Consider the following 23,331-nt stretch of genomic DNA (forward strand, 5'->3'; position numbering starts at 1 on the left):
AGTGGACTGTCAAAAAAAACCAAATTGTAGTTTGATTTTAAATCTATCTATTAATATATCGATTAAAATATTATTTGTTACTGGGGCTCCCCCGGAAATTCATTGTATTGTAAGTACTCCTTCCGATCAGAACTTCAAAATTTAAAGCTGTCCAGTCTTCTACATCATCATGGGTGGCTTCCGCATCATTCTCATTATCCTGATCTGCCCATTTGGTGAGCTATACCGTTTTCTTCTTGGTTTCCTCCTCAAATCCTTACTACTCAAGAGCAGCTTGGGAGGTCCTAGCCGATTGTAGGATAACCCAGAACATGGTGGAGCAAACGAATCGCATTTTCACTTTTCGCGATGCCAGAGGAGATCTCCAATTGCAGCGGCGGGAAATAGTTCCAACGGGGGTCACCCTTCTAATGTACGCCAATCCATCCGATGTGCTGGAGACTCAGTGCCTGGACAGTGGAGGGTTCTCGGTTGGCCTCCCTATGCAGTGTGCCAATCCCATGATGCCAGCTGTGTCCAGGATGAGGGATAACGGGTGTCCTGGCACCATCTTTTCCGTGGGCTATACCATTGAGGGCAGGGTTCTGGAGCTCTATCGCACCTGCTTCGATGCCGGGCATGGAAGGGCTTTGTACTCTCAGAGCGATGTCTACTACAAGACCTTCTGTGAGTCAACAAATAATATATTTTGTATTTCCAGTATTATATTTTCTAAACCAGTTCCCAGGCGACCATTTGTGGACTTTGTGGCCGATGAAATGTTCAGTCCCCGAGAAGCAGCCGCTTACCTCAAGTCCAACATATACTTTGCGTTCAGAGCCATCTATGGCGATGGGCAGTCGTACTTGCCGAATCCTCGTGCCTTGATCATTAACCGAGGACACCTGGTGGCCTCGGCGGACTTCCTGTTTCTGGACCAAATGGGGAGCACCTTTCGCTACCTGAACGTGGTGCCGCAATTCAAGTCCATCAACGATGGTAACTGGGAGAAGATAGAGCGTTGGGTGCGCAGCCAGATCCCACCGTCCAGTTATTTCCGGGTAAAGACCGGCGGCATCGGAATTCTGACACTACCGGACGCCAATGGAACCTTCCGGCCGGCGTTCCTAGCTGGATCCACGATACCTGTTCCGGAGTGGACCTACAAAGTGGTTCGAGATGCTAGCGGCAATGGCCTGTACGTGTTCCTAACGTACAACAACACCTTCTACACGGATAGGCCGAAGGTCCTGGACATTTGCCATCCTGTTGGTTGCCCCATGAGCTTGCCAAATAACTCCTATGAGGGATATACCTTCTGCTGCAATCCCAAAAGTTTCCCACTCTAAATCAGCGATGATGCATATTTCATAGCTTCCCATTTTCGGAAGGACTGCGCCCAATTATCCTGCGTAATAATCGCTTTATAAATAATTCAGTATTTTTATTTAACAGACGCATGTTGGTAGAAAATTGCGGAGACCAGTGCACTGCGGATAAATTTTTATATATTTTTTAAATTATAAACTGGGTGGATCTCCACTTTCTCCAAAATAAAAACTATTAAGAAACTCTGAACTTTTGGTTTTTAAAAATGTATCCTTAAACCTAGAAACTGTTATCCTTTACATGTTGTAGTCTTAAACTCCACCAGGATAATTAGTAAATATTTTAGCTAGCTAGCATCTACTAACGACATTTTAATCACTTCTAAGCCACTATAAAAGAAGGGAACTCTGAAATAATTTTTAAAATAAATTTTAAACTATCCAATAAATGGCTGAAAACGCGGAAATCTTCTACAAGCGCCAGAAGGCCTTCCTGAACATATTTTCATTGTGGCCCTCCGAATCAGGCTATCGGAGGACTCTGCACCAGGTTAACTGCATCCAAGGGATTGGCTTTTGGGTGCTGCTCTTCGACCTGTTGGTAATTCTGTATATCTTGGGCAACCTGAACCGCATGTCCGAGGTGGTGAAGGCGTTCTTTGTGCTGGCCACCAGTCTGGGGGTCACCATCAAGCTCATAAGTATAAAATGGTACAATGTGGAGTTGGACAGGCTCTTTGCCCGTCTGGACGACGAGGAGTTCCGGCCACAAGGACCCAAGGAGCGGTCCATCTTTGCCGCTGCCTGTGAATCGAGTCGGTGGCAAAGGGACGGCTACATGTACATATCCTTGGCGGCTCTGGGAGTGATCCTTATCCCGCAGCTCATCTTTGAGTGGTCGTACTTGCCACTGCCATTGTATAGTCCATTTGGTGAAGATCCCCGCACAGCCGGGTATTGGATTATGTACACTTATCAGTTTATAGGCGAGACAATATCCTGTTTGACCAACATAGGATTCGATCCCCTGTGCTCATCGTTGTTCATATTCATCAAGTGTCAGCTGGACTTTGTGGCGGAAAGATTCAAAAAACTGGACCGGGAGTCCGAGGATGATGGCTTAATTGGCGAGGAGCTGAGGAAGTGCATCCGCCAGCACATGGCCGTTGTGGATCTGACGGCGGAAGTGGAGAAGCTCCTAACCAAAACGATTTCGTTGCAGGTCTTTTGTACAGTACTGGTGCTCACAGCCAACTTTTATGGCATTGCTGTGGTGAGTCCTTTAAGGATAATACATTTTCAAAATAACTATTGTTATCTTTACTCTTAGCTCTCTAATGAGAAGATGGTCTTGTTCAAGTTCATCGTTTACCAGGCCGCCATGTTGGCTCAGATCTTCATTATGTGCTACTATGCCGGGTAAGGATAATTGAAAGGATATTCAAATATATTCACTCTTTTCCCAAAAGGGAGGTCACCCAGCGCAGCTCGGAGCTGCCACATGAACTGTACAAAACCCAGTGGGTGAACTGGTCTCGGCCCAACCGCAGGATTCTGCTCCTTTTCATGCAACGCCTTCAATCAAATCTCAGGATAAGGACCATAAACCCCAGTCTCGGCTTTGATTTGATGTTTTTCAGCTCGGTAGGATATAATATTAATTGTACCCACTATTTTCTTGCACTGTAGCTATAATTTCCATAATGAGCCTCATTTTCCGTTATTATCCTGGCTATAAGGACTATAAAAAGGATTTCTAAGGGGGTTATGTTAAGTTGAGTAAGAATCGGCAACATGTTTCAGCATCAGTTGGTCACGGAGGACTTTTACAATTACCAGGTATGGTACTTTCAGATTTTGGGCGCCTGGAGGCTTCCCATTTGGGCCACAGGAGGGCAAAAAAGATCCCATGCCTTCCGCTTTGGCTTTATCCTGGTGATGCTCTTTGTTATGCTATTGCTCTTTGCCGTGGAGCTGGTGAACAATATCTCCCGGATACGGCACATCCTGAAGGTGTTCTTCATGTTCGCCACGGAGATGTCCTGCATGACCAAGCTGTTGCACCTGAAGTTTAGGAGCCGGAATCTGGCGCACATGGTCGAAATGATGAAATCCAAGACATTCTCCACTCGGGGAAAGGAGGAGATAGAGATCATGGAATCGGCCAGGAGGGTGGTGATCAAAATGCGTAACTTCTATGGAATCTTATCCCTGGGAACGGTCTCGCTTTTCCTGATAGTACCCTTTTTTGCTGGACTGGAGGAACTACCTATGACCATGTACGAGGTGTGCAACATCCAGGGCAGCTTGTGCTACTGGCTCCTGTTTGTGTTCCACTGTGCTTGCCTGCTGCCCACCTGTGTCCTGAATATTACCTACGACTCTGTGGCTTTTTCTCTCCTCACCTTCCTGAGGGTACAGCTGCAAATGTTGGTCCTGCGCCTGGAGAAACTTGGCTCGGAAATAGATCCCAGAGATAACCAGCGGATTGCCTGGGAGCTGCGGGAGTGTGCCAGCTACTACAACAGCATTGTGCAGTTCAAGGACTTGGTGGAGGAGTTTGTCAAAGTTCCGGGCTCTGTGCAGCTCATGTGCTCAGTTCTCGTCCAGGTCTCGAGTCTGTATGACATTTCCACTATCTCGATAGCCAATGGAGAAGGAATTTACATGGCCAAGACCTGCATCTACCAGCTGATGATGCTTTGGCAAGTTTTCATCATCTGCTACGCCTCCAACGAGGTGACCACCTACAGTTCTCGGCTCTGTCACGCCATCTACAGTTCCCAGTGGACGGGCTGGAGCAGGATCAACCGCCGGATGATTCTGATGATGATGATGCGCTTCGACTCGCCTCTGCTCCTACGCACCCTTAATCCCACCTTTGTTTTCAGTCTGGAGGCATTCGGTTCTGTACGGAGGAACTTCTAATTGAAGAATAGTATTTTGTCACTCAAATACTTTAATTTTTCTTTTCAGATTGTGAATGTCTCGTACAGCTACTTCGCCCTCCTCAAGAGAGTCAAAGGTTAAATTGTAGTTCCAGAAAACTAAAAGGATTGTTCCGGCTAGAACGTCATAGTTTTGGAGCACCTTGTGTAGAAAATATGTCGCATAAAGCTAGTAGTACTGTAATAAATGAATAAATGTTGATAGAAAAATGTTTAAAGTTCTTTAACTTTTCAATTTGCCCGCCAAACCATAAAGCGTTGCCAGGACTTTGATAAAACAAACTAGCAGAAGTGGCAGCACTATGGGGATGCCACTCTGGCTCTTATCGTTATCGCGTATGTTTGGTTATCGGTTTCCTGCTCGCGGACAAAGATTAAGATGTCGGAAAACCAAAATAAACAAAGCTGCCTGCATTGTAGAGTATTCAATCCGAAATTCAAGTACCAGGAGATATTTGACGAGTTTGGAACCGAGCTGGGCCTGCAATCCTTGCTAGCCAAGCACTTTGACTTCAATGTGACACCAAACTCCAACGAGCAGCAGCTGCTGTGCGAAGTTTGCGTCAACAGTTTAATCCGCCTCTTTGACATCGATGAACTGCAGCGGGAACAGGATGCGGCGAAGGATAAAACCAAGGAGCCTGCTCCTGAACAGAAAGTATCGGTGGCTATCCCAGAATCCATGGCAGTGCCAACACCACCTGAGCATCATGCAGCACAACAGGTTGCTTCTCCAAAGGCTAAGACCGTTAAAACAGTACCAGCTGTTCCAAAAAGAGAGCACAGTCTTCGCATCAACAAGGATCCATCAAAACCACTCCAGATTGCTCCTACTACTTCCCAGGATTTTGATAACGCCAAGGAGCAGCCTATTTCAGCTCCTCCCGCCAAACAATCAAAAGGAGTTCCAAAGGAATCGGAACAGGAGCAGATCAGTCGCCTCATTTGCAACATCCTGAACGACGATGAGGTGATCGTTGAAGAGGTTTCAGCCCCAGTTCCAGAGGAAGTTGAAAAGCATGAGGAAATAGTCCTGCTGGACAGCGAATCTATCCCTGACACGGATATAGATCAGGAGGAATTCATTTACGACCATGAAGGTGCGTTGGCAAAGGCATGAATCTAAGTTCCTGTCCTAAATTATGTTGTTTTTTTTACAGATATCCTTGACCCGGTGCTGCCTGATTTAAAGTTAAAGCCAGAGACTCGAGCGAAAGTGGAAGCAGAGGATAGTCAGAGTGAAGTAGAGGTCGATGGAAGCGAATCTAGCAATGTCATTATCTTCAACTTTGTTGAGATCAAAGATCGTACGTTAAATATATACTTACCCACGAGTTGGAACTTATTTTCCTCCCATTGCAGATGATGATATTGGTAACATCCTCGAATACCTTTCCACGGTGGTAAAGACCAGCTTTGAGAAACTCTCATTCGACTGGTCCACTGATTGCAAACACTGCTCCAAAAAGTTTCAAACCTTTAACTCTCTCTTAAGTCATATGCTAACAGCTCATAAGACTAGAGGTAATGTCTTCAGGTGTCCTCTAAAGAACTGCAGCAAGGAGCTAAAAGGGGTCAAATTTCTGGCCATGCATTTGGTGCTCATGCATGCAAAAGTGGGAGAGTACGTTTAAAGATTAGCTTAAATAATGCTTCTTATTTAATAGTTGTTGTTATCGTTTAGCATTCCAATCTATGGCAGTTGTCCGGAGTGCAAAATGACGTTTTCAAACATTCTTCAATACAACAAACACTCCTGCGCCCATGTCATCAAAAAGAAGCGAGGTGTCCGGCTTTATTGCGAAATGTGTGCCTTGGACTTTCCTTCCTGGAAGCGGTAATAGTTGAGCTGGAGTTTATATTTTTAAATAAAACTAATGTGTGATGTATCCTCCAAATAGTTTCAACTTTCACAATCAATTTCATCTGGAGAAGCACAGGCCCCGTAATTGTTTCATCTGCGATTATGCCAGCAATAATATTGACGAACTATTCCAGCACCTGAATTACTTCCATGAGCCAGAAGGAACTCTTTTCTGTGATATGTATGTGATTAGAATGTAAAAAGAATAGTCTTAACAGATATGTTAATTTCTAGTTGTGATCGCACCTTCCGAGATCCCGAGGTTTTCACAGAGCACAACAAATCCCATACCAATGTTAATGGCACCACCTTCACCTGCGTTGAGTGCATGGCCATGTTCGAGTCTCGGGGTCGATTAAATGGGCACATGGTAGGATATTTAATAATTCTAAAATCTTCAACAAATTATTAAATCAAAACATCTTTAGAGAGCTATGCATGGCAGTGCCATAAGCTGCGAGTTGTGCTCCCGGGAGTTCGCCAGCGAGGCCACCTACAACGTCCACATGAAGAAACACTTGATCATCGAAAGGGATGTCAACGTGTGCAGCAAATGCGGCCAGTTAAGCGATAGCCACAAGAACATGCAGGATCATGTGAATAACGAGGAATCCCCTTGTTTTCAAGCAAAGGTTCTTACGGAACTCCTTCGCGATGCCTATGTTTGCGAGCACTGCTCGCTGTACTTTAAAGAAAAAAATGACCTGCAGTGCCACCGAAAAACGGGAGTGCATAAGAACGGGTTGTATTGGTGCCAACCGTGTGGCAAGGAGTTTTCTCACATGAAACTATACCGTCACCATATTCGTAACTTTCAGCAAATAAGGGGGGATGCCACACACCGCAAGCTGGAGATCTGTGTTTTCTACATGTGTGATCAGGAGGTTTGTGTTTTGCGTATAGATTTTAAAAACTTTGACTAAATATATTCTATTAGGGCTGTTCTGAGGCTTATGCCAATTGGAATTCCTTGTATACGCACAAGCGAAGAACACATGAGACTTCCAGCAAGCAGGCTAACAAAACTTCAAAGTCTGAACAGGAGTGGGTTTGCCAGTTCTGTTTGAAGCAGTGCCGTTCCAAGATGTCCTTGTCAGTTCATGTAGCCAGAAGCCACAATAATGGTATGAGACAAGTCTTATAATTTATCATTATAATTCAATGTTGGCTTTAAATCCCTTTAGACAATGTTGTCTGCCCTTTGTGTAATGCTTCTTATAAGAACCAGGAAGCCTTGAACAAGCACCATGCCTACTGGCACGAGCCCATCGAATGTCCCCAGTGCTTTAAAATTGTCAAAAACGTACGGAACTATGATACCCATGTCAACGTGGTGCATTCCAATACGAAGCGGTATGCCTGCAGTGTCTGCCAAAAGGGTTTCTATCACAAAAGCGAAATGGAGTCACATCAGAGAGTAAACACCACAACCATATGCTTTAAGAACTCTCATCTAATACTATTCTTTTCCCAGCTCCATGGACAGTCATACAATTGTGACCAGTGCAGCTTCACCACCAGGAACAAGAAGTCTCTCTCTGTCCACGTTCTGGGTCAGCACTACAAACGCTTCGCTTTCGAATGCAAGATGTGCAGCAAGCGCTTTGGACGCCAACAGGGCCTGAACACCCACATGCAGCGAGCTCACGGATCAAAGTTCATGTGCCGGGACTACTTTGAGGGCGGCTGTGGGCGCAGCTTCATCAACAGTTCCCAGTTAAATGTGCACGTACGAAAGGTGCACAATGGCACTATCTTCCTCACCGAGGAAGAGGAGGATGAGTACATCAGCGATGGGCCATCGACGTCTAAAAAACGATGCTTTCGGATCGACGATGATACCAACATCGAGTTTATAGAGGATCCAGAAGCCACCCAAGATGGAATAGAACTTGAGCATGAAATCGATGAGGATGATTACGGAGAGGAGGGTTTAGTTGCCACGTCAGTTGCCAAGAATTGAGTTACATTTAAATTAAATTTAAAATTGTTTTGCTAAAGCAGATTTATTGGTTTGATTTTCATTTGTTTGCTATCCATATTGTGAACACAAATGATGTCCGAAAATGACATTAACATGTATTCAATAGTACATAATATAATTCTAGTGATAACATAAGCTAACTTTTCAATTGCATTTAACTAGCCAGAGTCTGGCGGAAGCAAATTTGATTTATTAAGCGTTGTAGTTTGGTCATTTAACTGCTGAAGATTGTGTGCGGAGCTTACCTACAATCGAGAATAAATTATGTCAAGGTTGTGAAATGAATTCGATTGACTCACTGGGCTAATTGGTGTTATAACAATGGCAGTACGCGTGGCGCACTGCAGCAGGGCCGTGTCCTCAGTGGATTCATCGCAGTCGCCATCGGCGTCCGCATCCACGTCCACATCGACCCCAATATCACTGTCGATCTCCCAGGAGGGGAAGTGTTCCATTTCGCCTTCACAGTTAAGGTCCTCCTCCTCGAAATCCTCGTACTCATCGATTAGTATAACTGAGAGAGAGAATTGTATATTTTTTTAAGGGTTTATAGTTTAAACTTTAAACTAAATATTTTGGTAATCAAATAGACAACAAAATATCATTAAAATTTACAGAAAAAAGATCTCAGGACCATGATTTAATCTGATTTAAATATAAACTCATAAGATAAAAATATTTGATTTGTTTTTATTTGTTCTTTGGTGGCCAATAATTTATTATTCAAATGTCTAAATTAAAACATAATACTCTAGATTCCATTTAAAACAAAACCTTCTATCTAAATCTGTATTAGAATTAGTTGGAGTTTAAATTACTTGAACTATCTGGCGGCGTTGGCTTTGCACTGCTGTCCAGGGATTCAGCACCCTCATCGGGTATATTGATGCGTTGCTCCTGCTTGCTATATGGCTCCGATGTGGATCTTTGTAGGCTTTAACAAAAGTATTTAAAATTAAAAATATATGTTTATTTTTAAGCCACTGGACCTACCTTAACGTAACACGTTTTTTGGTTCTATTCTCTAATTCAGTCATAAAAACATCATTGTGCTGCTGCTTCTCAGACCCCAGCTGATATGAGTTAAGCACGGAAGACTGTAAGGATACAAGGATATTAGGATAGGTGATGTCCTTCAGGCACTTGGAAGAGTTTCTTATTACCTTTGTATTGGTCGCTGTATGCTGCATGTGCGGCGGCATGGGGGTTTGTGTGGCTATCGCATCCGTGGTCGTGGTCGCCGTTTGTGTGGCCGTCAGGGACTTCAGCTCGGAGCCATCGGTGACCGAGGCACTCACCACCGGTGTGGTAGTCACCTGCTCCGGATGGACACTCAGCGCCGCAGTGCGTTTCCACACATCGATCATGGCCAGATTGTGGGCGTGGTGCAGGGGCTTGTGGTTGGGACTAATGGAATGTATTTTGGGCTTGGCTGGCAACGGAAGAGCCAGGAATCTATCACGATCCTCCATATACGCCTTGATCAGCACGTCCAGCTTCTCTTCAATATCAGCGACCTAAAAAGAGGATGTAGTTTAAGACTTTCTTTATTTAAGATATATTTTAAATCATATCCTTACCTGCCGCTCGACTTTAACCACCCTAGAGGCTAAGCTTATCTTAGATGCGTACACATCCTTGGCCTTGGAGCCTTGTTTGCCTAGGATTTGATCCAATCTGTGGGATGTGGGGTTAAGGTTTAAGATTTTCAGGTTTATTTGAGTCTAAAACCGCAGATGACTTACCGCAGATGTAGCATCTTTACGCGACCCAACAAGTCCACATGACCTAAAAGATTTAATTAATAAAATTATAAATATTATAGTAATAATAAAAAATTAAACTCACCTGCTGCATATTGCTCCATGACATCCTTGACATCGTAGGGCTTTAGGGCTTCCTTGAACTTCCGACGAGCCACAAAGTATTTGAGCTATTTTTGAAGAGAGTTAAGAGTTGTATCCTTGGAGAATGTGGAGAATGAAGAGAGATCCTGGCACTCACCTTGCGTATGAAGCGGATGGCGGTCTTGTGCCGGTTGGTTAGCTGGGTGCAGCGCGGCTCCTCATCCTCATCTGCGGGCAATTTGTGAATCAGAGAGATTGACTTGTGCGTTAGGTTTTGGTTGCTAGCTTCGCTTGTTGGTTATTTATTTTTGGTTTTTTTGGTTTTTTGGTTTTTATTTTTTGGATTAGGTTAATCAAGTCAACGTCAACGCAAATATACAACAACACATACAAAAATACCGTTACACACACATATGGAACAATCAGTAAATACACATATAATATTATTATTATTATTTAATAATTTTAGGAGTCATCAACGATAGATAGAGAGAGAGCTTAGTTAGTTAGTTAGTTTAGTAAAATGCGCAGCCGAAGGATCCTCCAGCCCAGATACAAGAAGCAAGCGTTGTGGTGTGAGTTGGTGTCGCAGTGTGATGGGATTAGTGGAAGTACTACTACTTTTATATTTTTTTATTTTTTGGTGGCTCAAATGTATCCAATATTCTTGCTACAAATTCAAACCAAACTGCTGGGGATAGGGTGAAGGGGGATATTCTACGGGGGAGATAGCATGCAACCCTAGCACAGGCGGAATACTCGGAGCTTTCTTTCTTTCTTAAACATTCGACGGGGGCACACGCACTTGCCACTTCTGAACTTGCACCACCACCACCGCCGCCTCCAGTGGTGGCACTGTGCGAGAATCCGGTCTCCAGGAAGTGCGAGGCAGCCGCAAAAAAGCGACCCGTGCGTCCGCTGCCCGGACTGCGGCTTGGACTGGAACTAGGACTCCTCCGGCTGATGCCGGGCAAGGGTAGTGTGTTACTCCGCCGGCAGGCATCTTCTCCTGGCTTATCCTCCTCCTGGTGGCATCCAGCCTCTACGTCCCGGTCGTTGGCCGGAGCCACTCGCGAACCACGCAGCGACAACGTCGAGCCAAAGAAGTTTCCGTGGAGAAAACCGTAAAGCACCACCGGAATGGTTAGGTTTCTGGAGCTCTGGTTAGGTTCACTCTTGACCAGCTCCTGGCCTTGATCCCGCTCGGAAACCACATGGACCTGGATCTCTGGTTCCGGGTCGGGAAACTGGGCCAGGGAGCCGGCACTGGAGCTGAGTTTGCAGTTGGCCAGCGACTCTGGCGGCTGGCTGGCTAAGTGGGTTAGAGAGCTGGATTAGGATTAGGACCCATCCGGAGTGGTTACTCAAGGGGTGTCCAGTGGAGCAGGTGGGCGGGGACGGGCTTGGGGGCGTTGTGTGTTAGGCAACCAACCAACCAACAAACAACATCAATTCAAAGTTAAATCAATCTTATCTCTGGGATGCATGGGATTCACAACATTGACACAACCACAACACTCAAATACTATATAGTGTGATATAATATTTAATTTTTTTTTGGTTTTTTGTTTTTTTTTGATAAATTTTTGGATATTCGTATTGTAGGACCTGGGGGAGAGGACCTTGTAGACTTACCGTCTGAATTTTTAATATTTTTTAAGCAAGTGGTTTCAGCAACCGAATCCTCGCTGAAACTTGGATTCATGGATTTGCCGTTTTGTACTACCTCTGCAAAATTTTAAATCAAACGTTAAACTTTACGAATTACGAATTTTTATCTTCAAACTCCAATAACAAAATTTGCATATTGGAGCAGCGATTTTGAATATTTTTGTAACTGGAATCGGATCGTGTGCCAATTGGATCTGCGATTCGAGAGACACGGTACGGTACACTCTATATATGGGTCGTACAATATTGGAACATTCAATACGAAATACGTTTTTGCGAAAAAAAATAACTTAAAAAATAATTGGGCGCCACAAGTGAGAAATCATAACTATTTGTTAATCGCATCCAACTTTAAAAAACGTTTAAAAAGATTTATGTTTTTTGTTATACTATTCTTAGTTATTGCATTGTTTGTTGGTACATTTAATTTTTGATTTAATTTTGATATTTGGTTAAAGGAATGATGTGTTATTTAGGGTTTATTTTCTTAACATTTAAATATATCTTATTAATCCCAATGAGAGGTTAAGGTTTAGTCATCTATGTCTCTTAAAAAATAGCCCCAAAAATGGTGGGCTATTAATGAAATTAATTACTGAGGCAGAAATTCGAAAATCTTAGTAATAGGAAATAATAGACCTGCCAAGGCTCTAATATGCCGCAGTATTTCAATTAATATCGCATCAAAGCTGCCCGGAATTGTTTATGGTTTATTGCTAAACGACTATTTTATTGACAATTAATTCAAGTGGAATTTATTGCAGAACGTTGCATGCATATCAAAAAAAAAAAAAAATAAGCGAAAATAAGCAAATGTCCCTTGAAACCAAGGCGGATAAAAATATATGTATTTTTTTGCTAAATTTGTGGGAATATCTTTGTCTTGTTGGGATAGTCGGGGAGCTGCGTAAATATGCGAAAGAAAAACCTTTTTTCTTGTTTGGTTATTGTTTGCTGAGCAACAATAAAGTTTCAAAGAACAACATGCTTGGGTCGAACAGTGCGTTTCGTTACCGTAAGACATACATGTCCTCTTTTTTTTTGATAAAAAAAAAAAAACTAAAAATAAAATAGATGTTTTGAATTATTATTTTTGCGTTTTAGTCTCGAAACGCACTTAAATAAATACCCATTAAAGCTTGATGTGTGTGTGCATGTGTGGGCTTGGTGCAAACAGAAATTCGCCATGGAATGGAAATGGGAAACATAAACGGAAATCGGAAGGATCTCCTTGGTTGGTCCTTCAACTTACCCAGATTCTCGACGGACGCATTGATGTCCCGAATGGTGCGGGTGTAGCGCGTGGAGGCCCGTGACGAGCCCGGGGGCTTGGACATTCCGGTGCCGTCACCTCCGCCCGGTGTCTGGATCGTTTGGCTCTTGTGCCGCCGGATGGTGGGCAGGCGGGCCACAAAGGACGTGTTGTGCTTAAAGCTGGACGAGGCACGTCTACACGATGGGTTGGAAACAAAGTCAAACGGTTAGCTATCAAATATTTGCACAAATCAAACGTTTTTTTATTTAATTCAAATAGAAAAGTTATCTGGCAAATAGTCAACAGGATACGACTGGGTGTTTTCTAGTTAAAACGTGTGTGTGTGTGTGTTTGTATGTGGGGTGTAGCAGTGGGTGTACGTGTATTTGTGTAGTTGCGCATACATACAAGGATATGTGAGATTAAAAACATTTAATATTGAGATAATGGTGCCAAGGCCACAACACTAAAGATTAGTTCCAAACATTTACAAGTTTTCAATGAAGTGCAACAAAGTCCGGACTCCATATGGATGATTTTTTCAAAACTAAAGAGTATATGTGCTTTATAGGCATACTATTTAATAAATTAGTTATCTATCTGATTTTTGACTTTCTGTCTAAGAGAACCTTCTCATTATATTTTGGTAAGCAGTGCATTGCAAGCACTGCTTTATAAATGTGGCGACCGTGACAGCAAAGAGGTCCTGCCCTACGGTATTTGAAGAATTCAATGTAAAATCAGTATAAAGTTGTTAGTTTTTAAATATTCTGTTAACCAAATCTATCTATACAACCTATCTAAATAACTAAAATATGTATCTAAACTCAATGGAATTGATTAAATTATTGGTTATCAATAGTTCTCAAAGAAAAACAAATCTTCTCTTAATAAAATCCAGAAAAATATCTATCAAACAAGAATCTCTTGAGAAAAAACTTATAGATGTTGCAAGTAAGTGCTTTGATCTTTTGAGAAGCTGAATATCGAAAATTAAGGCGTCTAGGTGCTGGGGGTAAACGTATAGAAAATGACCAAAACGGGAGCTGGGTGTGTGTGGTTGGGGATAAGTGTCTTCGTGGGACTTAAGGGGTTTAAGGAGCATATGGGCGGTTGAGAGACAAAGAGAGATAGAATCGAATAAAAAGCTTTTCACTCAATTTGCTTCATTTGAACTCACGTGTTAATTATAGTTTACACACACATTATACATATATGCATTTTTATGGAGTTTTTGGTTTTGGGCGCGCGGCAGCAGAACACACAGAATGAGAATCAATTCGTATCACATTGATTAATCATACATATATCGGTCATTGAAGGAAAAAATTCAAAAAAAAAATAAGTTTTTCAAAATTTAGCATAGAAGAATTCTTTTTGAATGAAGCGGAAGACAGAGAGATGGCGAGAGAAAGAGACAGAGCGGCAGAGATAGACAGAGGTAGAGAGACTGGTGCTGATGGTAAGAAAGCTGCGAATTAATTTAATTCGATTTAGATGTGGGAGCCATGTCTACAAATGTGGGTGCTTTTCGGGGGCGCTGAAGAACACCGCCCTTAACAGAATGATGGCAATTGCTTTTTGAGTCTTGCTTGGCTTGAGATTGATTTTAATTGCTTTTTTTTTTGGTATGGTTATCAAGTTTTACCTATATTCAGTTATGTTTTTTAATAATCGCTCCCAGTTTTCAGAACTGAAAATGTTTACAAAAATTATATTATCTATGGGATAAAGTAAATTATATAGAACTTAAGTGGTTAATAATCTGGTGGGTTGTGGAGAAGAAAGACAGATAGATAGAGAGTTGGGTGGCTAAGTATTCTGATGGGGCTACACTCTAGATATATGCAATATATCTCTAGTTCTACCCATGCTGGGTGTCGATCAGTGTTCTTGTTCTGTACATCTTTATAGATTGTTTTAGTTTTTTTTTTTTGAATTTTAAACATGTTTAGTGTCATGACGATTTACCAATTGGCGCCTTTCTATGCGCTTCTCAAAAACTTTAGCTGTGTCGATCATGAACACACTCATGTTTTGGTTAAACACACCAATGCGGATAGTGTTCGAGTGTGTGTGCGAGTGTTTGTGAAAGTGTAAGTGTAAATTAATCTTTTCTGTACAATAAGTCGTTTCACTTCTCCTCTGCAAATAAATTCCCCCAAAAGAGTCTTTGATATTTGATACAAGTAACCCACCCAAAGCGGTTCAGTTGAAGGAAGGGGAATACTTACGAGGCCGGCGGACTGGGCAAGGCCACCTGATGGATCTTCCATGTGGCCACCGACACGGAATGCTCGTCGGCCGCATAGCATCGCCACACGGCCTGGATGAGAGTGGCAGCCGGCTGGCGTCGCCGGATCATGTGTTTCTGCCGCTGCTGCTGTTGGACCTTTAAAGCAAAACCACTGCCCAGGATTCCCTTTGGGATTTATGTAAATTTTTTATCAATAAATATATTTTTTGGTCAATAATCTACTACTTACCGCTGGTAGCGCAAAGAAGGATATCCCCAACAGGGCACAACAGGAGGCTATCAACTTGCCCTGCCAGGTGATCGGCACCATGTCTCCATATCCCACCGTGCAGAGTGTTATCTGCATTTAAATTATTATTGTATTTTTTATAAACCGTAAAGAGTATCATCCTCTTACCACACCCCACCATAGGGCCTGTGCGAAATTACTGAACTTATCATTGACGTCCTTCTCCCACATATAGACCAGGAATGATGCAAATATTAGACCTAAGAATCCTATGTACATGGTTGTGATCAGCTCCTACCCAATAAAAATCATAAAATATGAAATTAAATAACACTTGCCATTAAGTAAATGAAATACAAAGCAAGTTATATATTCGTTTAATGAATGCAAAGTATTGTATACTGAAATTTTGTAGCTTAATGAGAAAGTAAGTGACCCTATAGCCGAGAAATTAAATTTTAATGGTTTTTTTTGTGCTAAGCTTCCAGTTGTGCAACTTGGCTTACAGCTTTTGTTTTTAATTTGAAATTAAACCATTATTTAGCTCAGAATTTAATGAATTTCAGAGAGAGTTTACTAACCTGTCTGTGTGCGTAAACAACCGAACCGAGCAGCTTCCAGGTGCCGCCCCGCCGATCCATGCGCACCATCCGCAGGATCTGAAAGAACCGCAGACCTCGCAGGGCACTCGTGGCGAACACCTGACCGGAAGTGCCCATGCCTAATACTACAATTGAAGCTAAAATGGTGACTATATCTGCAAAATTAATCAAATTTATCATTAATCTATCTTTTATGCTCATAATCCTTAAGCTTACCTATAATACAGAATGGTCGCTTGATGAACTTCAGCCGCCCAATGCAGCCCTGGTACCGCGATCGGCAGCCCGAGGACCACAGGCGGGCCCCGAACTCCATCGTGAACCAGATGACAACCAGGATCTCCATTCGGAACAGGATGTAGACGGCGTCCTCCTCGTACTCCTTGATGGTGGAGAATACGCTCAGAGCCAGGCAGGTGAACACCATCAGGAATCTGAGATATATTATGGAGTGTTAATATATTTAAATTCTTATAATTTTTTAAAGGTGTGGTCGCATTAAGCATAACCAAATGAATAAAGTATTGAGAATGAAGTTTTAACTACATGGAAACTTTTTTATTTTTATTTTTTAATGACTATTTTAAAGGGTTTTATGTGGAAATAAATAACAATAGCTATCTATTTATGAAGGTGTCATATTTCTATGTATTTATGAAGACTATGAAGTCAAAAGTTTTAAAGTTTTAATGGAAAAGTACTACTTAAGTTCTTGCTAACTTCTTGCTTGTTTTTTCTAGATTAAACTTTAAATTTTTCAGTTTTTAAAAGTATACTTACACCATAACATGGTAGAAGATGGCGTGCAGGCCCCGCGGTCGCTCCAGGAAGTTGTAGAGGCGGCTCTGGAGCCGCCGGTAGCGAACATCGCGGCGGGTGCCGCGATTGTAGTTGAGCGGCTTCCCTAGGAGTGACATTCGCGGTTGCAGGATTCTTTCCGAGATCGGCCTGCCCGGTCTACATTTCCTGCAAATTATAAGATTTAAGTTTACAATTAATATCTTGGTGTTATTATCCGGTATCACAGAGATAAGATAGATCATTTTTGCTGAGTGTACCCCTTGTACTCCCTAATGTCGTAGAAGGCATAGATATCGTTGTCGGGATCCATTCTAATCTCATTCCAGCACACTGATTTCTCGACAAATCTCGGATAGCTTGTGATGCTTTGGACACGTCTGGTCGGAACGGCGCTTGAACCGCAACTCGATCGTTGGTTAAGCGGTGGCCGGTTAAAAAACCTTCCCTAACAAGTCTACTGGCTTTCAAAACCCTCATGTGTAAATTTTATTAATTATCTACATAAACAGTTTTTCGTTCCACACACCTTGCATTTTTATGGCCGGCTAGGTCTACGTAGACCTCTATTTGATTTTATTTTGATACTCTATATACCACCCTCAATATATAGGTATATTGCACCTCGTCACTCGCCAAAGTGTCATAAAAATTCGCGTATTTTAGCGACGTTTTCGTTTTGGTGTTCCTTCGCAATTGTGGGCGGGTCAGGTTCGGTTTAGTCACGGTCTTTGCCCAACGTGCTGCCGCGAGATCGTACGTCATTAACATTTGGTCGGCACTTGCCATGCCCCATAGCCCCATAGCTCCATGGCTCACAAAAACAACTCAAATATGGGTGAGTTTTGGCAATTCGTTCGGGGTGTGCTGGAAAATTACCAGCCAATAATAATTTTAAGATTTCAGAACTCTATATTGGTATGGTAAATATAATATATACAAGAAACGTATATATTGAAAGAAATGCAAAGAGTATTTCGCAGTATTTAGATTGGTTCCGGATCTGTGTTTATTAACTTTCCTCAAGAAGAATCTTGATTACTTTATTTAAAAATTATACATTTGTTTAAATTATTCAATTATTTAAGTCTATATTGATTGGGGCAAAAGGTATAGGTATCTTATAGTTAATGTCTAGTCTATAAGACAGCAGTTTCTTTTTAAATTATGTTTAATATTGAGGTAATATTCGTATAATTCTCAACACATCCAGTTTGTAAAGGACATCTACATATATATTTTTCAGAAAATTATTAAAAGAATTCTAAGCAAATTTAGCTTCAGAAAAGTAAACCTTTAAGCATCTTTTAACTTTTAAATATTATAAAATTTAATTAAAATACTTTTCAGATTGTCAAAATACTTGCAAGAAATTAATTTTTAAGAACCAAAAAAGGATCGAGAACAGAGTGTTTCTTTATTTTTAATATTTTTTTAAAAGATCAGTAAGTAAGATGACATTTTTTTCCAATGCGGTAAACTTGAAAGTCTCTAACCAACAAAGAAATGTCAAACAAAGAGCCTGCTTCTATTGGCTGAGCCCCGATTTATATTTACGAACTAATGCAAATTAGATATGATTCATTAAAAAGACACAATTATCTCGATTTTACTGGCATTCTGGTGATGTTCCCCAAGTCCCCAAGCACTGTAAAATATATATGCTAAATGGACAAATAACGATGGCAGGCACTCAGTCTCAGTTATTGTTGTGCTAATTGTATGTGGGAAGCGGGAGAGCCAGTTCTCAGGTCTCTTTTGGCAAACAACTTTTCAAAGCTCCAACTACATGGAATGGCTATATAATTGCAATGTTGTGAAGTCAGTTATCGACATCGAGGCATCGAAACTTCGCCACTCTGCCCCAGAGCGACTCGGTTCTCTTTGAAAGCTTTCCACCATCCACCGAATCACGATCTCTGGCGATGTGAGTCAGCCTGCTATCTTATCTTCCTGCCCCTCGGGAATGGGCCTCCCATCCCCACAGAAAAGTGCTACCCATAAGCATAAAGCCATTAAGACGAACAAAAAATCAGTAAATTTTAAAATTGTTTAATGCATTCTTGCTTGTTTGATGTGTTTTCTTCTTATAGATTGTAAGTGTTGTGTGTGTGTAGAGTGTGTGTGGCTTAGGTTAGGCAGTAATTAAAAAATACGATGTGGGTGCGCAATGCTCGCTTGGCCGTTTTCATTTCTGAACGTATTTACACAGTAGTTTGCTGGGGGGAGAACAGAACCGCTTTAACATTAGGAAATAAAAATACGTTAAGTATAAGTGTTCGTGTACAAGATCACAAGTTGTAGCACCGGACAGGGGTGTCGCCTCCTGCCTCACTTCTTGGCATCGATGATGATCTCGTCACCCGACTGGATGTTGTAGCTGTACAACTGTTTGTTGGGGAACCTCATCTCCTCGGGCCCGAACTCCTTGTAGTCCTGGTCGAGATAGTAGAGGCGCATCTTGTTGGGCGCCAGGCCCACCAGCTTCTCCAGCTTCACCTTCAGATCGTTCACCGTCAGGTAGATGTCCACGAACCGGCTCTCGCTCACATCCTTGTAGGTGAACACGACCTTCACCCGCTTGTCCGGCTTCAGGCTGACGTTCACCAGAGGGTCCAGCTTGCCATGGATCTGGAGCAGCTCCTCGTACCTGGCAGGTCGCTCTTCCTCGGGCTTGTCCATGTAGTAACGGACGAATGACCGTTCGGCGTCCACCCGCTCGTCAGTACCGATCTTCCCGCCTCCGTTCAGCATCTCCACATTGGGCAGACGGGCTATCAGGAGCTGGCGCCGCTCGTGCTCCGTGCACTCAAGACTCTCCCATAGGGGCCAGTGTTTCACGCGGAGATTTCTCAGCTGCCCGAACTTGGCCAGCTGGTCGATGGCACTCCAACTGTTGAGCTGGGCGGAGCTGAGGTTCAGTAGCTTCAGGCTGGGGAAGTATCTGTGGGATGCGGACTCGGCCTCGTCCTCCGTCTCCTCCGTCTGGAGCGAGCGTATGGGACAGTCGGCCAGCACCAGGGCCTCAAGGTTGGGGAAAAGGCGGCCTAGCCGGCAGATTTCCTGCCAATGCTCGACGGGATTGCCGGTGAAATGCAAAGTCTTTAGTTCGGGATGGGCTTTGGTTAGCCTCCGTTGCTCCTTTTCCTCTTCTGTTTCCGGTTCCGTCCTCTGGAGCCTCTGTTCCGCCTCCGCCTCGTGGGCGTCTATCAACACCTGTCTGTAGTTGTTCAGGCTGAGGTGGAGCTCCTGGAGAACGGGCAGGTTCTGGAGCAGGGCGTCCACACAGGCCCAGTCCAGGTAGGTGCCATTAAGCACCAAGCTCTTGAGGTTGATCGTGGGGGCCGTGGCCAGGGCACTAATAGGACTGGCCAGCTGATTTTTGCTCAGATTGAGGAACTCAATGCGCGGCATGTGCTCCAGTATGCTGAAAACCTCCGACCAGTCGCGCAGCTTGTTCTGGGCCAGATCCAGTTCCCGCACCCGCTGGCACTTGTCGCGGATGCTCTCGAAGTCGCCAGCGGAATCGATGTCGCAGTCGTTGAGAACCAGCAACGCTGGCACACTGGTCAGGGGGGAGAGTCGCGGTATAAAGATGGAGAACTCCATCCGCCCGCCGCACTTCGTCACCGTGAAGTCATTGGGCAGATCACTTCGCTTATGGAGCTCCGGTTGGTGGGCATTCTCGAACTCGCACTCGTCGAAGTACTTGCGCTCCAGCGCCTCCAACAGGGATGGCATCGTGTTAGTTGTTGTAGGAGGGACGTTCCACTCCCCAGCCCTTGGCCAGTTCTGATGCACCTCCTCCTGCTTCCGCTCTCGGTCCTCCGAAGGCTATCTAATGGGGGTTTCCTCAATTGATTTTCCACTCTCTCGCTGGCATAGACTTTTCCGTTTTCCGTTTCTAATTATTTTATTATGGATATACTTTTTGGCTTTTTAGTTTTTGGGGTCTCGGCCTGTTCTGGTTGTTCGGGCTGTGATGCAATTTCAGTTTTCAGTTTTCAGTTTTGCGCAGTTGCAGTCTTCATTGATTTTAAACAAATTATTGCGCACGTTCCGTGTTCGTTGTAATTTTTTTTTTATTATTGCGCACTTTCGTATTTAATTTTGTTGTTGCTGTTGTGGTGAGTCCACTTTTTGTTTTTTTTTATCGAGGTACGATGTTTTAAAAAAAAACACACAACCAAAAAATTCGTAACAAAGAAACCAAAAGTGCGTTGGTCTTGGATCTTGGTCTTGGTAGCTTAGATGCGTTTTCCCTTTGTTGTTTTTTTTTTTTTTTTTTTTGTAGTGGTGGTTTAACCTTTGTTGTTGCTGCTATTGCTGTTGCCTAAGCTGATGTTGTTGCAGATAGTTTGCCACTCAGTCCGCTCGCAGTGCCACCAAATGCTCAAATAACCACCGAGAACCGCGCGAACTCCGCCAACAGCCGTCCCAGTACGGTGGTGCTTCGTGTGCTCGTCGTTCGTATTCGGATTCTGGCCTGTTTAGTGCTTTTTTCTGTGTAGGTCGCTCGACATGCGCACAGGAGCGGTTCAGCCGATTCGGGGCGATGCAAGGCGGCCACCCCCCACCTGGTGCTGGGTGCTCTCACTGGGGGCCAGGTCTGTGTCTGAACTATATTCGATAAGTTCTCGTCTGACCTCTCATAGAAAATAGATAGGTAGGTGGGAAGACGGCGGTTCTGATCAGACAAGAACTTATCGTGTAATTTTGAAAATGCTAAGAAAATAATAAAGTAACTTAACATAACTTTCATTTCATAGCCTTCTTTTTTCAGGATTTATTATTTTTTTTTTCTAGAATAGATTCTTCAAATAAATACTATCATCCTAAATGTGTCGCCCCCAATTTGGGCGCTACACCAGCCCGCCTCCCATTCACCCATGTAAACGATTTGACAGCGACCTTGCCGACAAAAATAAATAAACTGCTCAATTACGAAATTTTGTTTAAATAAAGAAGACAGAACAGAAAATAATTTGTTTGGTTGCTCTCGCTTTTTCGATCTTTGGTTCTTGGTTTTTTTGGGGTTTCTGGCGCAGGCGAGAGCACAAATAGAATATACAAGAGTCTATAAAAGAAGGGCAGCGGATTATTATTTTAAATAGTAGAACACACATTTACAATGACCTTGCCGCTTGCACTTGGCACCGGCCCTAAAAAAACAGACGTGCCATTTGATGGCTGTCAAATGGGGCCAGGCGCCCATCGCTCATCGCCCACCGCCTACCCGCGAAAAGGATGAGTACGCCACTGGCGAACCGTGAGCAAAACCAGTTATAAGTCAATGGTCATAGCACAGTAGGCACTCGCTGAGAGTGACAGGTCACTATCTTTATTTTGATTGACGCTTACAATTGCATATATGGGGCAGGCAGAGCAAAAACATGCAAAAAATTAAGTAAATAAGTGACTATAAATTTAGTGACGGCCTTGCAGGTCATAATGGACCGTTACATGATCCCCTTCGTATCAGTCGCTGGGGTTCCACTTTGCTTCAAAAGGTGCGCAATAGATCCGCGAGAGAGTTCAGAGTCGCTGAGGGAGGCGGGTGACGGGGTGGTTGAGAGTTGGGGAATGGGGAGAGCAACACAGGGCAGAGAGCGCGCCAATTTATAAAGCTCTCACACACTCAGCTGTGCTTTGTTGTCTTGCTAGTGGGGCTCTCTCTCTCTCTCTGGTGGAGCAAAAACAAAAAATAACAAACACATATGTTTGCTTTAAGGTGCTTTTCTCGAAAGCAAAAAAAAACTACGCAGCAGTTGTACTGGAGCTTTTCCAACCACCAGCTGATTGTGTTTGGCTAGAAAAGCTCTGGCCCCAAATAGCCCCCACCCCTTTGCCCGCCCGGGGAGCTTTGGCGCCATGTGCAACGATTGCCACCACAACAACAAACAAAGAGCCAAACAGATGGCGGCTCTTTGTCAGGTTGCTCTGCTGATTTTCCCATTTTCTCATTGTCGCTCGAGTACTCGGTCTTGTTTTTTGTGATTTTGATTTTGTTTTTTTCGGCGGGGAAGTGGGGTCTTTATGATTTGATTTGTAACGAACACGCCATGGATCGAAGGTTTTGCAGTACAGTAAAGGTTCCATATAAAGCATTGTATTTAAAAATTTTGTCTTGAAAAAGAAAATGTATTTTAATTAGGAATTCTGAATATCTAATAGATTACTTTACCTAAGCGTTTCTAAAATAATTGTGGCTATTCACGGTTAAAATGCAATAGGCCGCGCCAATAAATGCATTAAGATGAAAGCAAAATGAAAAATTCTTTTGAAAATTCAACTTTTGAAATTCGGCAAGGTTTTTAAACAAGGCAGATGATTTACAGCCTTGAGCTTTAGTTTTAAGTGTTTTAACAAAACAATCATCAATAAAATAGCTATGCCTTGACTCATATTTATTCCAATCCATCCCATATCCATTCCACGAATTTTGAAGGGGATCCCCAGAAAAGTTCACAAAATATTTTAAAAATATTTTCTTCCCAGGTTTTGATGCAGATTTATGGAGAATATTAATTAAGGTATACCGCTTGAGAATCGGATGGAAATTGGCCAAG

General features: G+C 43.0%; 5 protein-coding genes and 1 long non-coding RNA gene across 20 annotated transcripts in view; 4 read left to right on the top strand and 2 right to left on the bottom strand.

Moving 5' to 3' along the window:
- The first annotated feature begins 50 nt into the window (after nucleotides 1–50).
- LOC6495627 lies at nucleotides 51–1,557 on the top strand. Of its 2 annotated transcripts, XM_014907897.2 has the most exons (4): nucleotides 51–109; nucleotides 156–215; nucleotides 274–666; nucleotides 721–1,557. In XM_014907897.2, exons 2-4 carry the CDS (start codon nucleotides 170–172, stop codon nucleotides 1,326–1,328), a joined length of 1,047 nt encoding a protein of 348 aa, XP_014763383.1. In that variant the 5' UTR covers nucleotides 51–109; nucleotides 156–169; the 3' UTR covers nucleotides 1,329–1,557. The 2 variants fall into 2 exon arrangements, with proteins under 2 accessions (XP_014763383.1, XP_044571480.1); XM_044715545.1 differs by having other exon boundaries at nucleotides 80–215.
- An 80-nt stretch (nucleotides 1,558–1,637) lies between these two features.
- On the top strand, nucleotides 1,638–4,490 carry LOC26515295 (odorant receptor 46a). The gene is made up of 4 exons (XM_014908632.3): nucleotides 1,638–2,580; nucleotides 2,638–2,726; nucleotides 3,092–4,217; nucleotides 4,284–4,490. The coding sequence occupies exons 1-4, from the start codon at nucleotides 1,756–1,758 to the stop codon at nucleotides 4,335–4,337; spliced, it is 2,094 nt and encodes a 697-aa protein (XP_014764118.2). The 5' UTR covers nucleotides 1,638–1,755; the 3' UTR covers nucleotides 4,338–4,490.
- Nucleotides 4,491–4,576: 86 nt separating this feature from the next.
- On the top strand, nucleotides 4,577–8,388 carry LOC6495629 (zinc finger protein 616). Its single transcript, XM_001959218.4, has 10 exons — nucleotides 4,577–5,355; nucleotides 5,416–5,562; nucleotides 5,618–5,879; nucleotides 5,940–6,092; nucleotides 6,157–6,300; nucleotides 6,354–6,489; nucleotides 6,548–7,003; nucleotides 7,057–7,243; nucleotides 7,304–7,536; nucleotides 7,594–8,388. The coding sequence occupies exons 1-10, from the start codon at nucleotides 4,635–4,637 to the stop codon at nucleotides 8,080–8,082; spliced, it is 2,928 nt and encodes a 975-aa protein (XP_001959254.1). The 5' UTR covers nucleotides 4,577–4,634; the 3' UTR covers nucleotides 8,083–8,388.
- The window catches only part of LOC6494995 (potassium voltage-gated channel subfamily KQT member 1), a 38,601-nt gene continuing 23,364 nt past the window's right edge, over nucleotides 8,095–23,331 (bottom strand). Inside the window, exons 1-19 of one of the 14 annotated variants that reach the window (XM_001959219.4) lie at nucleotides 17,023–17,182; nucleotides 16,745–16,930; nucleotides 16,181–16,398; nucleotides 15,944–16,119; nucleotides 15,531–15,656; nucleotides 15,363–15,473; nucleotides 15,111–15,298; nucleotides 12,874–13,070; nucleotides 11,586–11,678; nucleotides 10,756–11,262; nucleotides 10,108–10,178; nucleotides 9,952–10,036; nucleotides 9,849–9,891; nucleotides 9,684–9,780; nucleotides 9,267–9,620; nucleotides 9,097–9,200; nucleotides 8,922–9,037; nucleotides 8,403–8,617; nucleotides 8,095–8,348 (exon numbers count right to left, since the gene is read on the bottom strand). In XM_001959219.4, the coding sequence (XP_001959255.1) occupies nucleotides 8,262–8,348; nucleotides 8,403–8,617; nucleotides 8,922–9,037; nucleotides 9,097–9,200; nucleotides 9,267–9,620; nucleotides 9,684–9,780; nucleotides 9,849–9,891; nucleotides 9,952–10,036; nucleotides 10,108–10,178; nucleotides 10,756–11,262; nucleotides 11,586–11,678; nucleotides 12,874–13,070; nucleotides 15,111–15,298; nucleotides 15,363–15,473; nucleotides 15,531–15,656; nucleotides 15,944–16,119; nucleotides 16,181–16,398; nucleotides 16,745–16,930; nucleotides 17,023–17,075 (3,027 nt within the window). In that variant the 5' untranslated portion in view covers nucleotides 17,076–17,182 and the 3' untranslated portion in view covers nucleotides 8,095–8,261. Of the gene's footprint in view, nucleotides 8,349–8,402; nucleotides 8,618–8,921; nucleotides 9,038–9,096; nucleotides 9,201–9,266; nucleotides 9,621–9,683; nucleotides 9,781–9,848; nucleotides 9,892–9,951; nucleotides 10,037–10,107; nucleotides 10,236–10,755; nucleotides 11,263–11,585; nucleotides 11,679–12,873; nucleotides 13,071–14,524; nucleotides 14,570–15,110; nucleotides 15,299–15,362; nucleotides 15,474–15,530; nucleotides 15,657–15,943; nucleotides 16,120–16,180; nucleotides 16,399–16,744; nucleotides 16,931–17,022; nucleotides 17,183–23,331 lie in introns of those variants that run through there. The other 13 variants (XM_032451340.2, XM_032451339.2, XM_032451343.2 and 10 more) reach the window with 13 other exon arrangements.
- Nucleotides 18,799–21,529, bottom strand: LOC6494994 (tubulin-specific chaperone cofactor E-like protein). Its single transcript, XM_001959220.4, has one exon. The coding sequence runs from the start codon at nucleotides 20,501–20,503 to the stop codon at nucleotides 19,094–19,096; it is 1,410 nt and encodes a 469-aa protein (XP_001959256.1). The 5' UTR covers nucleotides 20,504–21,529; the 3' UTR covers nucleotides 18,799–19,093.
- LOC123257238 overlaps nucleotides 22,503–23,331 on the top strand; it is a 39,651-nt gene continuing 38,822 nt past the window's right edge. Inside the window, exon 1 of the long non-coding RNA XR_006507251.1 lies at nucleotides 22,503–22,843. This is a non-coding gene — a long non-coding RNA (uncharacterized LOC123257238). The remainder of the gene's footprint in view (nucleotides 22,844–23,331) is intronic.

The sequence above is a fragment of the Drosophila ananassae genome, chromosome 3L, assembly GCF_017639315.1.
Source record: "Drosophila ananassae strain 14024-0371.13 chromosome 3L, ASM1763931v2, whole genome shotgun sequence".
NCBI classification, from domain to species: domain Eukaryota; kingdom Metazoa; phylum Arthropoda; class Insecta; order Diptera; family Drosophilidae; genus Drosophila; species Drosophila ananassae.